General features: G+C 40.3%; 1 protein-coding gene across 4 annotated transcripts in view; it reads left to right on the forward strand.

The window, feature by feature from the left end:
- Positions 1–372: 372 nt before the first annotated feature.
- The window catches only part of XPOT (exportin for tRNA), a 46882-nt gene continuing 30047 nt past the window's right edge, over positions 373–17207 (forward strand). Inside the window, exons 1-6 of one of the 4 annotated variants that reach the window (XM_004752498.3) lie at positions 373–511; positions 4015–4148; positions 10338–10420; positions 13069–13125; positions 14029–14098; positions 14907–15125. In XM_004752498.3, coding sequence (XP_004752555.1) covers positions 4089–4148; positions 10338–10420; positions 13069–13125; positions 14029–14098; positions 14907–15125 — 489 coding nt within the window. In that variant the 5' untranslated portion in view covers positions 373–511; positions 4015–4088. Of the gene's footprint in view, positions 512–2047; positions 2521–4014; positions 4149–10337; positions 10421–13068; positions 13126–14028; positions 14099–14906; positions 15126–17207 lie in introns of those variants that run through there. The other 3 variants (XM_013056091.2, XM_045072882.1, XM_045072883.1) reach the window with 3 other exon arrangements.

The following is a 17207-nucleotide window of genomic DNA, read 5'->3' on the forward strand; positions in this document are numbered from 1 at the left end:
TGGGAGGGACTCGTGCCGGACGCCCCATCCCGGCATGCACCACAGGCCCCGGCGAGCGCCCGGAAGCGGCGCCTGCCCGTTGCATGCCGGGAGTTGTAGGCTCCGGGTCAGGGCCCGCGGGCTGTCGTCCGCACTCTCCATGAGGCTGCTAGCGCTGGCCCGCGCGGCGCCGACGCGGGGAGCGCGCTTCGCGCTGACTCAGCGGCGACGGAGGCGGCGGCGGCGGCGTTAGCCGGCCCCTCGCGCTCTTTCCCTTCCTGGGGCGCCGACCCCGCCCGCCCGCTTGCTAGCTTGCCGGCCGGGCGCCACGCAAGAGAAGGCGCCAGGGGACGCGGAGCGGCGCGCGGCCCCAGCCTGCTCGGTCTCCGGCGTTAGCGCTGCGGCCGTGGCGGAGGACGACGGCGACAAGGACGAGGGCCGCTCTCCCCGCTCCCTGCGTGCGGCGCCGCTCCGCTCCGCTGACCAGCCCTCGGGAGTGCAGGCGGGGAGGCGGGATGGAGTGATAGGGAAGGTGACTCGGAGCTCGGGGGCGGCGGGACTCGGACCCGGCTTGGTCCGCGCGAGGCTGCGGGGAAGTTGGCCGGGCGGACTGGCCCGGGGAGCCCCCCGCCGGGGAGGAGTGCGGGCCGGGGGCCCTCCATGGCGCGCCCCGAGGCTGGGCGGACTGGGTGGGGGTGGGTACGAGCTGCGGCCGTAGCAGCGGAGCGCGTCCCGAGTGCGTGGCCGCCCGTTGCCGGGTGTTTCATCACCCGAATTGCCACGAGGCTTCCTTTGGGGAGGGACGGAGAGGGGATGAGGAGGGGGCAAGGGCGGCCGAGGAGGGTTGGCATCGTCTCTGGCCGCTAATGTAGTAAAAGTGGCCAGCGTCATTTGTAAAAACAGCGTGTCCCTCCAGTTTCAACTGCAGAGACCTCAAACTTGCTTTGCCTACCCCCCACCCCCCACCCCCGCCCCAGGACAAAAAGGAGAAAAGTGTTATTTCTGTGTAGTAATTTGCCAGCACAGACACGCCATTTCTTCTCTTCCCTTCCTCACAGTTCTGTAGGGTAGGCAAGCGTGATGTTTCCCTGTAACCAGAAGAAACAGAGTACTTTTTGAAAGTGCTAATTAGTTGTTACTGGGGGAAGTTACGTTTTATTAAAGCGACTTGTCAGCGTGGTGTTAAAAGACTGGAAAGATTCAGTCCTGGTCTTTGAACAATCTCTAGTAGGTGTGGAGGAGTTTCCCCTGATTGTTTGATTTTTTTTTATTTAATGGCTATCAAAGAAAAGTTAGGGCTTAATATTTTAAGTATGTTGCTTACCTTCTCCCAAAACATTTACTAGATGCGTAATTGAAGTGTTTATCGCATTGTAACAAATGTTTAAGCCTGCACGTCTGTGCCACGTTAGAACATTATGTGTTCATGCACAACCTTTAACTGAGGGAACTGTTACCTTTTTTGCACAGGTTGTAACTTTTAAGTTGTTTGCACACATGTGGGTAATTCACCGTTTTATGGATATGTTGCACTGCATATTGATTATTATGCAAATTTCTTCTCTGTGGGGGATTCTTTCTCTACTGACAACTGTAACAAGTTTATGTTTCCTTAGGTTATTTATTGGCCAGGTTTTTTAAGAACTGTTTCTCTTCAGTGCTGTTTCTCTTGATAGAATTAAAGTGACTTGACCAAGCTTAAGGAATTTTCCCTAAATTAAAGGAATCTTTTCTAAGACTTTTTTTTTTTTAAGATTTATTTATTTGAGAGAGCACAAGTGTGGGGAGGGGAGCAGGAGAGGGAGGCAGACTCGCTGCTGAGAAGGGAGCAGGAAGATAGAGATCTCAGGACCTTGGGATCAGGGCATGAGCCTAAGGCAGTCTGTTAAACGAGAGGCCACCCAGGAGCCCCATGGGACTTTTTTTTTTTTTTAAGATTTTATTTATTTATTTGACAGCTGCACGGGCAGGGGGAGCAGAAAGCGGAGGGAGAGGGAGAAGCAGACTCCTTGCTGAACAGGGAGCCCTACTTGGCATGATCCCAGCACCCTGGGATCATGACCTGAGCCAAAGGCAGATGCTTAACAAACTGAGCCACCCAGGTGCCTGCCATAGGACTTTTTAACCTGGGATTTCACAGAAATTCACATTTTCTTTTTTGTATGTGCGTTTTTTCCAGGGAATCATCAAATTTTCTAGTCATTTATGGCAAGGATGGGGAGGAAAACCACTGCCTTTTTTTGCATTTTCCCATCTATTCAAATGCCCGTTTATTAGTATGAAATGATAAATCTGGACTGTTCTAAGTAGTTCCCATTCCTCATGTGACTAGCTCTGAATTATAAATAATCTGTTGAGGGCCCACTATATGCTAGACATCCTTTACATACCTATCTCACCGAGGTCTTTACAACTTTTGAGATAGATGGTCTTTCCCATTTTATCTCTATGATGATCCCTCTCTAGGGCTCTCTCTTTCACATTTCCTAGTTGTCCATGTGGCACCAGTTTGAAAATGACTGAATTGGAGTACAAACCCAGGTATTTCCAGACCCAAAGTCTATGTTGTACTATGTCCTAGAGATATAATGAGGAATATTTAAGACAGTCTTTCCCTTTAAGATTATAGAGAGAAAACTGGTAAGTAGGCAGTGGTGACAACATAGCAGCACTTAAGAGGGGCATTTAATCCAGTTTGGAAGAATTGGACAATAGGGGTCAAAGAAGTGTTCTTGAAAGAGGATTTCTAAGCTGAATTTTGAAGGACAGGCAGGGGTTAACCAAGTAACAAGAAAAGCAGTGAGTGCAAAGATGAAAGGCAGAATACCACTGGCCTTGTAGGGTTGGGGTGCAGAATAGTGAGGAGTCATTCAAAAGAGTTTGCATCTTAACCCTGAGGGCAGTGGGTCCTGCCTTGCTGTAGTCTGAACATATGATAGTAATCACAAGAGAAAGCTGAGCTTTTCCCTCAAAGGGCTCTAAGCGCACACCCTGACTTACTTGTTTCAGGCACGCCCAGGGGAAGACAGAAAAGCATATTGTAGTTGGCGTCCTCTAACCTGGATCAGATACTGGCCTCACCGTTTCCAAAATGCTATGCGCCCTCAGCCCCTGCTTTCAGTCTCCTGACTTCTTTAGGCTCTGATCTTCTCTTTGGTTTATGATCTTTAAAACACACACACACACAGTCACAAAGCCCTACAGCCTTTTGATGGAGGAGTAAGCATGTTCTCCCTACCTTATAGGCATTGAGAGAATAAATGTGATTTTCACATCATTTAGAATTTGTTCCATGTTCCCTCAGTTATATGTTCTATCAAAAACTAAGTTGCCTTTTGGGGCTTAATCGTGTTCTTATTTGAGAATGTTAGACCCTACACTATGAAAAAGTGCATTGCTTTCCAAAGACTAAAAAAATGGTTTTTGAAATAAATTTCTAAAATTACCCTGTCTGTTGTTTAAAAGTTAAATGACTGGTTTTTCTCTCTTCTGCTCCTTCCTCTTTCATTTGACTTATCTTGAAGTACTTGATAGACTCTAAAGTAAGGATATTGAACTCCAAGGTTAACTATTTAGTCAACCACTCTAAGTTATTTTTTTTTTTTACTAAAGGTTTGTGATATTGGTAAATGGAAACAGGCAAATTAGTATAAGAATCTAGATGTGTCGTATTTTAATATAGTTGCAGAGTTGCACTTTTAAGTACTGGGGATGATTATACCACACAGATCAGATGCTTCTATTTAAAGTAGAAAGTAATTACTTTCTATACTTGATCCTGAAGAATAAGAAAATTTGAGAACATTAATTCCATATGTTAGATTTTTAGAAATTACACATTGTGGAGTATTTAGTAGGTGCCTTCTTCTGAGACTTATGTTCCTTTAGTTGTAATTTGGGTTAGTTTCAAAAGAAGTTCTTTCAACATTTACACTTCTTTGCGTAATGTCATCCACTTGTTACGATGATATTCTGGATAAGCGTCAGTTTTGTTTATCAAGTATTGTTTTCTTTCTCTTTTTTTTGTGTGTGCAGATGTTTGTGGATTCTTCTGTGGGATCAGAGGGCACGCCTGTTGTAATCAGAAAACTCCAAGAATAGCAGCAGGGATGGATGAACAGGCTCTTTTAGGGCTAAATCCAAATGCTGATTCAGACTTCAGACAAAGGGTAAGTTAAGTCAGCTTAATCAGTTTTTAAAGGTTGTTAACCCAAATTTGTATTAGAGGGCTTGGATTTAAAAACAAAATACATTTGATGATAAAGGTTTCATTTGAGTAGAAATGAACAGAGACAAATTTGAAGTACTTGAATATATTCTGAATACAGAAATGGTAGCATTGTGATTGATGTTCTTTTTAGTTGGCTCAAGAAAGGTATTAAAATCTGATGTGATTCAGGGCAGCTCTTTATGTCACATCAATCATTATTTCTAATTCTTTAAAAGTTGCAGTGCAAAGGATTGCTCAAGGAACTCTCCATAATAGCAGACGTGCATATTTTATCTTTATATTTCCTGACTTGGTCTGGACGAGTTGTTTAACCTTTGAGTTGGTGATATTTAGCATCCTTGTTATTTACTCCAGGCAGACATGTAAATTAGTGGTTATATATGCCATGTCTTAGGTTACAAAAAATGATTAGATGACAAGGAATCCATTATGAGGTGCTGGGATATTTGAGCAAAAATAAACAGTTAAACATGTTGTGGACTATACCTGTAATCAGGGCTATAGCTGAATGATAAAAGAAGAATTTAAAGAATAAGCCTATAATTAAGTTTTTTAAAAGATGTTTTGAAGTACAGGGTAAGAGGAAGGAGAAGCATTTTTTCTTTCTGCTTCTCATAGCAAAGGATATTTTTTATAATTCACCTAATGAGGGTAACAGGCTCACTAAATATTATTGCAGTTTTTGTAGTGCTTTTAAGGAGAATTTTTTTTTAAGATTTTCTTTATTTTTGAGAGAGAGAGAGAGAAAATGTGAGTGAGCAGGCGTGAGCAGGAGTAGATGTGGAGGGAGAGGCAGACTCGCCACTGAATAGGGAGCCTGGTGCAGGACTCAGCCCCAGGACCCTAGGATCATGACCTGAGCCAAAGGTAGATGCTTAACTGACTGGGCCATCCAGGTGACCAAAGAATTTTTTGGAAGAATTTTCTTAATTTTATTTTTATTCTTTAAGGATTTTATTTACTTATTTGTCAGAGAGAGAGAGAGAGACTGCAAGTGTGGAGTGGGGCAGAGGGAGAAGCAGGCCCTGCACTGAGCAAGGAGCCTGATGACCCTGGGATCATGAACTGAGGCGAAGGCAGATGCTTAACCCACCGAGCCACCCAGGCATCCCCGGATAACTTTTATTAAGTAAAACAAAACAAAACAAAAAAAAACCCAAAAAACCCTCAAGTAATATCTAACATGGTTCTGTGCCTCTGCTGTTAAATAAGTAACCAGCCATCCTCATAAAGGGAAATAACAGGGATTGAGATTTAAGTAGTCTGGCTAGTAACAAGGTACCTAACAAACTAGTTAAGACATCAAAAGACATTTAAAATCCATGTTTTTGCAGAGTGCCTGGGTGGCTTAGTTGGTTAAGCAACTGCCTTCAGCTCAGGTCATGATCCTAGAGTCCTGGGATTGAGTCTCATGTCAGGCTCCCTGCTCAATGGGGAGTCTGCTTCTCCCTCTGACCTCTCCCCTCCATGATCTCTTTTTCATTCTCTCTCTCAAATAAATAAATAAAATATTTTTAGAAATAAAATCCATGTTTTTGGATTGGGTGGCTCAATTGGTTAAGGCTCTGCCTTCGGCCCAGGTCATGATCCCAGGGTGTTGGAATCAAGCTGCATATCAGGTTCCCTGCTCCGGGGGAATCTTTTCCACCTTCTCCTCCCTATTCCTGTGCACACGCGCTCTCTCTCTCTTCTCTATCTCTGTCCCTCTCTCTCTCAAATAAATAAAATCTTAAAAAATAAATAAAATAAATGCCATGTTTTCTGTATGTAGCTAAATTTCTTTATTTAAGAGTTTAAGCTGCCTACCTTCAAAGCCTTAGTCACATAGTTGAAGTAGCATAGATCTTTACCTTGGTATTGCATGACTATAACTAAAAGCCTTTTACTATTTTGTTCAGTTATTAAATAGCCTTTTTGTTATTTTTTATGATCCTTTTTGGAAATCATTTGTGGTTTTTTTGTTTGTTTTGTTTTATAATATTTTATTTATTTATTTAATAGAGACCCAGCGAGAGAGGAAATACAAGTAGGGGGAGTGGGAGAGGGAGAAGCTGGCTTCCTGCTAAGCAGGGAGCCCAGAATGGGGCTCGATCCCAAGATGCTGGGATCTTGACCTGAGCCGAAGGCAGAGGCTTAACCCACTGAGCCACCCAGGCATCCCGGAAATCTTTTTTTTTTTTTTTAATTAAATACCACTATCCAACAAATTTCTTAAATACACAATAATTTTCTTTTTCAGAAAAATAAATCCAATGCATTGTTAGTGGTCTTAATACACAATTATGCTTTTTATCAATAAAAATTAGTTCTGTCAGCCTCAGATTTGTTTTTTTTTTTTTTTCTTTTTTTTTTCAGCTACAGGTTGATGTTAAGCTTCCAAATTCAGGCTTAATTTGATATCCATTAAACCAGCCCGAGTAACAGATTTAATTAGGACAAAAAAAGAAGGAATCTGAAGGAAAGTGAATTCTGATGGTTCTGATGTTGGAAATCAAGAGTAGTGGAACATAATCAATTTTGATCATAACTGTCTACCAACCCCAATTCTCCATTGTCTGGCTGTAGTTCTGTTTTTTTCAGGGACAGTAGCTAAAGTGACTCTTGCCACTTAGAGGCAGGAGAGCATTAGAGAAAAGGTATGAAATAGAAGAAAAGATGATAAAAGCTTTGACTTGTTCATAATTGCCACAGAATTTCACTTAAAAATGCCAGTAAATGCGGCATCTGGGTAGCACAGTTGGTTGAGCATCTGACTCTTGGTCTCAGTCAGGTCATGATCTCAGGGTTGACGGATCGAGCCCCACACTGGGGCTCTGCTCTCAGCTGAGAGTCCTCTTGAGATTATCTTTCTTCTTTCCCTCTGCTCCTCCCCCCACACTTTCTTGCTCTTCCTCAAATAAATCTTTAAAAAACCAAAAATGCTAGTAATGCATGCACTCAGAATGCAAAGACTTTAATTAAAAACTGAAAACTTTCGGGCACCTGGGTGGCTCAGTGGGTTAAGCCGCTGCCTAAGGCTCAGGTCATGATCTCAGGGTCCTGGGATCGAATCCCGCATCAGGCTCTCTGCTCAGCAGGGAGCCTCCTTCCTCCTCTCTCTCTCTGCCTGCCTCTCTGCCTACTTGTGATCTCTCTCTGTCAAATAAATAAAATCTTTAAAAACAAACAAACCCACAAAACTTTCATATCATTTTCACTTTTTTTTTTTTAAGATTTTTTTTTATTTATCAGAGAGAGCGAGCGAGCACAGGCAGACAGAATGGCAGGCAGAGGCAGAGGGAGAAGCAGGCTCCCTGCCGAGCAAGGAGCCCGATGTGGGACTCTATCCCAGTTAAGCTCAGTTGCTTAACCAACTGAGCCACCCAGGTGTCCCTATTTTCACTTTTTTAATGGAATCACTGTCTTTGGCTTAAAACTTGCCATTATTTAAAGAAAATGGTATGTCAGTGATAATTCTAGCCCCTAAATCCCCCCGCCTTCTTTTTTTGGTAAGTGAAATATGAGGTGGTAATGCAGCATACCTGAGTGGCTTCCACCTTGTCCTTAAATGGGACAGTAAATGTTCCTAAAGGAAAACCTAGGTTTCAGGAATATTGTTAGTTGACAACTGAATTAGGTTCTTTGCAGCACCTGGGTTCTTCTGTTCTTAATTTCCAAAGACAGACATTATTTATACTTAGGATAATAACTGGTGATGTTCATCTCCTTACCTTCATTTACATGGATCTTATCAGTGGGAGCAGCGAGTGAGACCACATATGAAAACCCATTACCCCATTCATACAACTCTAACAGAGCTTTTTTGATTTCTTTTAAAATCTCTAACCTGGGGCGCCTGGGTGGCTCAGTCATTAAGTATCTGCGTTGATCCCAGGGTCTTGATCCCAGGGTCCTAGGATCAAGCCCTGCATTGGGCTCCCTGCTTGGCTGGAAGCCTGTTTCTCCCTTTCCCACTCCCCCTGCTTGTGTTCCCTCTGTCTCTGTCGAATAAATAAATAAAATCTTTTTTTTTTTTTTTTAAGATTTTATTTATTTATTTGACAGAGAGAGATCACAAGTAGGCAGAGAGGCAGGCAGAGAGAGAGAGGAGGAAGCAGGCTCCCTGCTGAGCAGAGAGCCCGATGCGGGACTCGATCCCAGGACCCTGAGATCATGACCTGAGCCGAAGGCAGCGGCTTAACCCACTGAGCCACCCAGGCGCCCTAAATAAAATCTTTTAAAAAAAATAAATAAAATCTCTAACCTAAAAGGAAAAAAATTTTACATCTTGACTCCTTTGTGTTTGTATAGACTTACATAACTAAGTATATATTTTTACTGTATATAGTATATATATGCATATACAACTAAAACAATTTACACAAAATAAGTTACTTTTTTTTCCATCCTTGGAATGCATTTAATTTTTTTTAATAATTTAAAAAAATTTTTATAAACATATAATGTATTATTAGTCCCAGGGGTACAGGTCTGTGAATCAAAATAAGTTATTTTATTATGTGCAATGCACTCTGATATTGTTTTTCATTTTTTTATTGTGGATCAAGACCTATAAAATTGATGTCATCACTAGTGGGGCACAAACCACAGTTTTAAAGAATATTTACTAATTAAAATTAGGCCCCTCTAGGGGCGCCTCAGTGGCTCAGTCAGTTAATTGTCTAACCCTCAATTTCGGCTCAGGTCATGATTTCAAGGTCGTGAGATAGAGCCCCACATAGGGCTCTGTGCTGGGAGTGGAGCCTGCTTAGGATTCCTTCCTCTGCCCTCTGCCCCTTCCTACCCCTCTCTCTCCCTCTCTTAAAAAAAAAAGAGGTTCCTCTATAATGCTTAATGTTCTTTCTACATGATTTTGAAATCTGATCAGTACAACAGTTGCTTTAGAATTATCTAGCACTGTTTTTGTGTGATTTTCTTGACTGAGATACTTTTCACAGCTTGTTAGGATTACAGTTTGTCCATTGTCATATGTGACATCTGCATCTGTCATTGATTCCAGTTGCAACATGCTAATGGAAAAGAGTAGCAGAAGTAATTCTCATTTTCCCCACAATCTGGTAAAGAGCCCATGGACTTGGTGCTGCATCCATTCTAGAGTATACTTACTTTTTTTTTTCTTTTTAAGATTTTATTTAGTTATTTGATAGTGCAATTGGGGGAAGGAGAAGAAGAAAAGCAAGCTGCCCCCCCCCCCCCGCCATGGAGCAGGGAGCATAATGCGGGGTCCAATCCCAAGACCCCAGGATCATGACCTGAGCCAAAGGCTGATACTTAACCAACCAGGTGCCCCTGGAGTATATCTACTCACATAACAGAGCCCTGAATTCATGAAATGAGTTACATTTCCTAAAGCATTTCAATTATTCATACTTTTCCAATATTTGTACCATACAGTTGAACTCTAATTTTGGTTTGGGTTTTTTTATTTTGTTTTGTGTGTGTGTGCATTTTTTTTCAAGATTTTTATTATTTTATCTACTTTTATTTTTAATTAATTAATTTTTTAAACTAGGCTCCACACCCAATATAATGCCTAACACAGGACTTGACATCAGAACCCTGAGAGCAAGACTTGAACTGAAATCAAGAGTTGAATGCCTAACTGATTGAGTCATACAGGCACCCCTGGTTTTTCTTTTTTTTTTTAAGAATTTTTTTTTTCTTTTAAGATTTTATTTATTTGAGAGAGAGAGAGAGTGAGAGAGAGAGAGAGAGCGCGAGATGGGGGAGGGTCAGAGGGAGAAGCAGGCTCCCTGCTGAGCAGGGAGCCCGATGAAGGACTCTATCCTGGGACTCCAGGATCATGACCTGAGCATAGCACTTGTATATTTTTTCTCTTAATACTCATAATTACGCATTGAGGTCAGCAGAGCATTTTTATGTTGTCTCCTTTGCTATAAGGAAACAGTTTTGAGTATCTAACTGATGGAATTTTTTTTTAACTTAAAATTTTTTTCTAGGAATGATCAGTAGTTGCACTTATACAGAAGCCAGAATTCAGTGTTTTAGCTATTTTTCTTCAGGTTGACTGATTTATTATTGGTTAGCTACTCTTAGAATATTTTAATATCAGTAGGGCACTGAGATCAACTATTCCAAATGCATTTATACCTTCGTAATCTTACAGGCCCTGGCCTATTTTGAGCAATTAAAGATTTCCCCAGATGCCTGGCAAGTGTGTGCAGAAGCTCTAGCCCAGAGGACATACAGGTAATTATAAGAAAATTTATATGACTTAGAGGAATTTAAATTTCTGTGAGACCTGTATTTAGAAAATGTTTTCATAAAAGCATTTTTATGGCTTGTGTTTTGGAAAACCATTTAGTATAGAAATGAGAAAAATAGTAAACCAGTAATTTGGCCATTCCGGGATTAACTTTCAGCAAAACTAGACTTTGCCTTATGCTGTGTATCTGAGAGCAGATCCCAGCTGAAATACAGTACAGTAAAAACTTCTTAAGATTGGAAGTGATCGTTGGTTTTCTAAAAAGTTGGCAAAGGAGGTAATCATGAATTGTATCTTGCATTTTTATTTTAAAGTATAGAAACACTCAGTTGGCAATCTTTTTATATTGGGCCAAAGTCTTTCCTTTATGTATATTCCATTAGCATTTGCTTCATCTTTCTTGCAAAGATCACACTCAGTGATCCATCCTCTATAATTTCTACTTTAGGTCTCTAGTGGATTGAGGAACGATTAGTACAGATTCCTAGACTTTTGGCTATTGTTTTCTACCTCTCCTAAATCTTCTGGTTATCTAGCCCACATCAAATACACACATTCCCTTTTTAAAAATTTTTTAAAATTTTTAAATTTTATGTTGATTCTAGTTAGTTTACATGCAGTGTAGTAATTCACCACTTCCATACAACGCCCTGTGCTCCTCATAGCAACTGCCCTCCTTAATCCCCATCATGTACTTAACTCACACCCATACCCTCCTTCCCCTCTGGTAAACATCAGTTTAAACTCTGTAGTTATATAAGTCTGTTTCTTGATTTGTCACTCTCTCTCTCTCCCTCATTTTTTCCCCTTTGTTCATTCTTTTGTTTCTTAAATTCCACATATGAGTGAAAACATAGGGTGTCTTTCTCTGACTGATTTCACTTAGCGTTTTATACTCTAGCTCCATCCATGTCATTGCAGGTGTCAAGATTTCACTCTTTTTATGGCTGAATAATATTCCTGTGTGTGTGTGTGTGTGTGTGTGTGTGTGTGTGTACACCACATCTTTATTCATCAATTAATGGACATTTGGGCTACTTTTATATATTGGCTATTGTAAATAATGCTGGTATAAACATAGGGGTGCTTGTTTCCCTTTGAATTAGTGTTCTAAGGTTTTTCCTTTTTTGCAATATGACTTTCTATGAAGTCTTTCCAAAGCCTTCAACTTAATTTTTCCAAAATCAGCACTTTCATACTCACTTCATTAGTTTATATAATAGTTAATTCAGTTACTTAATTAAAAAAAGACCTACGACTGACATAGTAAGGGTTAGGGAAACACAGCTCACTAATTATAAGTAAACAACTCACTGGTGGGAATAGATGCCCATGGATATTAGTGATGCTTCTAGCTGACATCCTCAGCATTCTGTGGCTATCATACTTGCCACCTTTTACAATCAGAATCAAGTGCTCTAGTGAGAGTTAATTTTGAGAACATATACTATATGCTTGGGAGTGTAGAAGATCTGGCCTTTTTTTTTTTTTTTTTTAAGGATCTGACTTTTAATTAAAGGATTCCTATAGTTTATTTTTGAGTGGAAAACAAGAGTCTTGTATACTTGATTTAAGGCTTCAGTGTCATCTGTGCTAAGAATAGAAACCCTAGGGGCGTCTGCGTGGCTCAGTGGGTAAAGCCTCTGCCTTCAGCTCAGGCCATGATCCCAAAGTCCTGGGATCAAACCCCGCATTGGACTCTCTGCTCAACAGGGAGCTTGCTTCCTCCTCTCTCTCTGTGCCTACTTGTGATCTCTGTCAAATACATAAATAAAATCTTTAAAAAAAAAAAAAAAGAATAGAAACCTTAAGTTCTTACTTACAAGAGGTGCTGATTAAACCTAACTTAAAACTTTTAAAGATTGTTTCATCTTCTTGTGTGTGAAATTACTTTATTTAATTCATTCATGTAGTCTAAGTTATTGTCTATTCTTATATTGACCAGTTAGCTTTATTTATGAAAATTGTCTTCTGTGACTAAGCCCGGCCCAAACCAGCTATCTTGGATGAACAGAGTGTTGTTCATTAAAGAGATTTTTGTCAGAGGTTGTAGCTGGCTCACTGTGACTAACTCTGTATCAACCCTGTAGACCCTTGAGAGTAGATAATTGGTAGATTTCTGCCCTTTCTATAAGGACAGTATATTTGTAACTTGGTTTTCTATATAAATTTTGAGGCTGAACTACCAGTCTGTGTGACCCTGCTTGTTTTGGATTTGGCTGCAGTGGAACTGTGTAGGATTGAATTTTAGGTATGACGAGTTACCATCTCTGATTTGACTCAATCCCTGGCTGTGTGACCATTTGTCATTTTACACCTAGCCTTTCTACTGTAAAGTGTAGGAGCGGTTCTTGTAATCCTAACATCTAGAATTTAGGGAAATTTTTTCTGTTTGCAGTATACTTAAGGTGCATCTTAACTTTTTTTTCATTGTTTTGCTTGTGAGATTTAATGGAACTATTGAGCATGGAATAATTAAGTTCTAAACAGTATAATGATTGAGATCACTAAGTAGAAAGTAAGCCAGAGGTCTTGTTTGAGAAACTTTTCAACTATGTTTCACTAGTACTTTACTTTTGTTTTTTCTTTAAATTATATTCTGCTTATCTGATTTTCCTTTTTTCATTTTCAGTGATGATCACATAAAGTTTTTCTGCTTTCAAGTACTGGAACATCAAGTTAAATACAAGTAAGGCTCTTCTCACTGTTTTGACTCTGAAATATATGGGGAGAGGTCACTTTCTAAATTAGTTTTCCTCTCTTTGGGAAAATCATAATACAGGCTGTAAATGAGGGTGTATGAGACACATCCAGTTTATAGATGTGTTTTTGATTTACCCAAGTGTTTTAAAAATACTGAGTTAATTGATTACATATAAAAAATCCAGACATTTCACAGAAAAAATTCATTTCGAGCTTCTCTGGAAAAATCAGAAGATCTAGCAATGCCAGACCTGTTTCTGTAAGCCAACTCTGTTAGAGGTTAGTGGCAACATGGCCACTTGTATTTATTTATTTATTTATAAAGATTTTATTTATTTATTTGACAGAGCGAGATCACAAGTAGGCAGAGAGGCAGGCAGAGAGAGAGGAGGAAGCAGGCTCCCTGCTGAGCAGAGAGTCGGATGCGGGGCTCCATCCCAGGACCCTGAGATCATGACCTTAGCTGAAGGCAACGGCTTAACCCACTGAGCCACCCAGGCGCCCCGGCCACTTGTACTTAGAACCCTGCTTTAAATAAGCAAAAACAGTTAATCACTGTTTAGAGGGCCCTTCATTTGCCTATTGATTTATTCTGTAAGCCATAGACCTCAAAATGTAGATGTATTTCTATTTGAGAAATTCCACAGCTGTCATTTTATTTTAACATGAACTGGACCACAAATCAAACTAAGATCAATGACGCTACCTTTTGGGCCCACCCCTATCTTTTCTTTTAAGCCATGATGAGAAGCATGATCAGTTTCTTTTAGGAAATTTTAAGTAATTGAGTGTTAGACAAATTTTCCCTTTCAGATATATGAGGCTGTTACTTTTTAAACCACAGATATCAAATATAGCCGTCATTATTTTTCTTCTCTATTTTGAACAGATATTCAGAACTAACTACTGTTCAACAACAACTAATTAGGGAGACGCTCATATCTTGGCTTCAAGCTCAGGTAAAATAGTAATTTCATTCAGTACATTAAGTTACCAGATATTTAAATTTTTAGTGTTGCAAGAGTTTAGAACTTTGCCTCAGAAATGTTCATCATTTATCCTCCCTTTGACCCCATAGCTTTTTTAGAAAGTGCTGATTTCAAAGATCTTGGGTATATGAAACTTAGCAGTAATTTAAAATTATATCAATCACTGAAACTTTTATGCTTTACATGACCCGATGCTGAAACCTTGGTTTTAAGGTAGGTTTTTGTTGTTTTTGGTTTTACTTTGTTTTAACTACTTGACAAAAAGACAGATTTTTTTTTTGCTCTCTCCTAAAGGTGAGCCCTCCTAGACAGCTTCTTCACAAAGAGCCCTTTACAAGAAAGCCATTAGAGATCTTTATTCACATTAGTTCTTTTTGTTAATTTTAATCTTAGCATATGAAGCAGTTAGGTAGCTAGAATTTCTATTTTTCTTAAAGAGCAAACAGAAGAAAAACAATTTAACTAGTAGAACCAAAAACTAATAAAATTCTGCACATGAAACTTTTCTTTAAAAGTATGAGAATAAGAAGTAAACATAGCACCTTTGTTTATTTTCCATCTGGGTAATCACTTAAATTACTTTGGTAATTTTCCAGCATATTTGTTGCATACCTAATCTAGACTGTATTGAGGCTTGGTGAGTTTTTGAGTTAAGATGCACCTTAAGTATACTGCAAACAGAAAAAATTTCCCTAAATTCTAGATGTTAGGATTACAGGAAAACTTTTTGAGACTTTACAGCTTACATTTAATTTCATGAACTATTTCTCTCTGTCAGATGCTGAATCCCCAACCAGAGAAGACCTTTATACGAAATAAAGCGGCCCAAGTCTTCGCCTTACTTTTTGTTACAGAATATCTCACTAGATGGCCCAAATTTTTTTTTGACATTCTCTCAGTAGTGGACCTAAATCCAAGGGGAGTAGATCTGTACCTCCGAATCCTCATGGCTATTGATTCAGAGTTGGTGGATCGTGATGTGGTGCATACATCAGAGGCAAGTAACTTCCCATTAATTGTTAGTTCTTAATGTGGATTTTGTAGGAGATGATGGGCACATAATAAAAGAGCAGGAAGTCTTTCTTTGGAAACAAATTTTCTGTTCTTTCTCCTTTTTTTTTTTTTTTAAAGCATATTTATTTTTTTAGTAATCTTTTACCCAGCGTGAGGCTCAAACTCATAACTCTGAGATCAAGAGTCTCATACACTTCCAATTAAGCTACCCTCAAATTTTCTTAATAATTCTAAATTCAAGGGTACCTGGGTGGCTCAGTCAGTCATCTGCCTTTGGCTCAGGTCATGATGCTGGGGTCTGAGATTGAGCCCTGCATCAAGCATTCTGCTCAGCGTGGAGTCTGCCTCTCCCTCTCCCTCTGCCTTTGGCTCTGCCTGCTTGTTTTCTCTCTCTGTCAAATAGATGAAATCTTAAAAAAAATTCTGAATTTTCTCTAGTTTTGTTTTTTTTTTTTTAAGATTTTATTAATTTATTTGACAGAGATCACAAGTAGGCAAAGAGGCAGGCAGAGAGAGAGGAGAGAGGAGGAAGCAGGCTCCTTGCTGAGCAGAGAACCCCATATGGGGCTTGATCCCAGGACCCTGGGATCATGACCTGAGCTGAAGGCAAAGGCTTTAACCCACTGAGCCACCCAGGTGCCCTGTTTGTTTGTTTTTAAGTGAGGCTTGAACTCATAACCCTGAGATCAAGAGTCACATGTTCTACCAACTGAGCCAGCTGGGCACCTCTAAATTCACCCAGCATTTTGAATTTTATTTTACAAAGGAGCTTGAACTGGGCTTTTTTTTTCCCAAGTGTATGTTGAAATTAGAGTATTACTTTAGATTTTCTTTTTCTTTTTTTTTTTTAAAGATTTATTATTTTGACAGAGAGAGATCACAAGTAGGCTGAGAGGCAGGCAGAGAGAGAGAGGAGGAGGCAGGCTCCCTGCTGAGCAGAGAGCCCGATGCGGGACTTGATCCCAGGACCCTGAGATCACGACCTGAGCCGAAGGCAGCGGCTCAACCCACTGAGCCACCCAGGCACCCTTACTTTAGATTTTCTTAACTATGCAAGCACTTTCTCCAATAAAATACACAAATTGGGTCTGTTTATGAATTTCTAGAGAAATGTAGTCTGTATTTACTACTGCTGTATAGTTACTCAGTGAGGAGGAATCATTGCTAATGAATCTGCTAGTTTCTTCTGTATTCTTAGTAATAAAGCCCATCACCATAGTCTTTCTCTATTTATTATCCCATATAACTTTTTCTTTAATGTTAACACAGTAGAAGTTGCTTGATTCAAAAAAAGAGAAAAGAAAAGATCAGAAAGAAAAAAAAGGAAATTGCTTGATTCAAATGTATATAATAATTTAAGGTCATTATATGTCATATAACTTTTTTTTTTTTTTAAGATTTTATTTATTTGACAGAGATGACAAGTGGGCAGAGAGGCAGGCAGAGAAAGAGGAGGAAGCAGGGTCCCCGCTGAGCAGAGAGCCCAATGCGGGGCTTGATCCCAGGACCCTGGGATCATGCCCTGAGTTGAAGGCAGAGGCTTTAACCCACTGAGCCACCCAGGCACCCCTATGTTAAAGGTTATTATCATACATTTAAATTATTGTCATTCCTGGGGTGCCTGGGTGGTTCAGCATCAAACTCTTGATTTCGGGTCAGGTCATCATCTCAGGGTCATGAGATCGAGCCCTGGGTTGGACTTCATTCTGGATGTGGAGCCTGCTTAAGAGCCTCAGAGTGCTTAGGTGGCCTATTCGGTTAGGCATCCGCCTAACTCAGGTCATGATCCTAGAGTCCTGGGATCAAGCCCCTGTCTCAGGCTCCCTGTTCAGGGGGATATCTGTTTCTCCCTTTGCTCTTCCCCTGCTTGCATGTGCTCTCTCTTCTCTCTCTCAAAACCTGCTGTGCACGGTGGCATGCACCTATAGTCCCAGCTACTCGAGAGGCTGAGACAGGAGGATCGCTTGAGCCCAGGATTTCTGGGCTGTAGTGCACTATGCCGATTGGGTGTCCACACTAAGTTCAGCATCAGTATGGTGACATCCACGGAGTGGGGAACCACCAG

The sequence above is a fragment of the Mustela putorius genome, unplaced genomic scaffold (assembly GCF_011764305.1).
Source record: "Mustela putorius furo isolate JIRA1106 unplaced genomic scaffold, ASM1176430v1.1 tig00537227_pilon_pilon_pilon, whole genome shotgun sequence".
Taxonomy (NCBI): domain Eukaryota; kingdom Metazoa; phylum Chordata; class Mammalia; order Carnivora; family Mustelidae; genus Mustela; species Mustela putorius.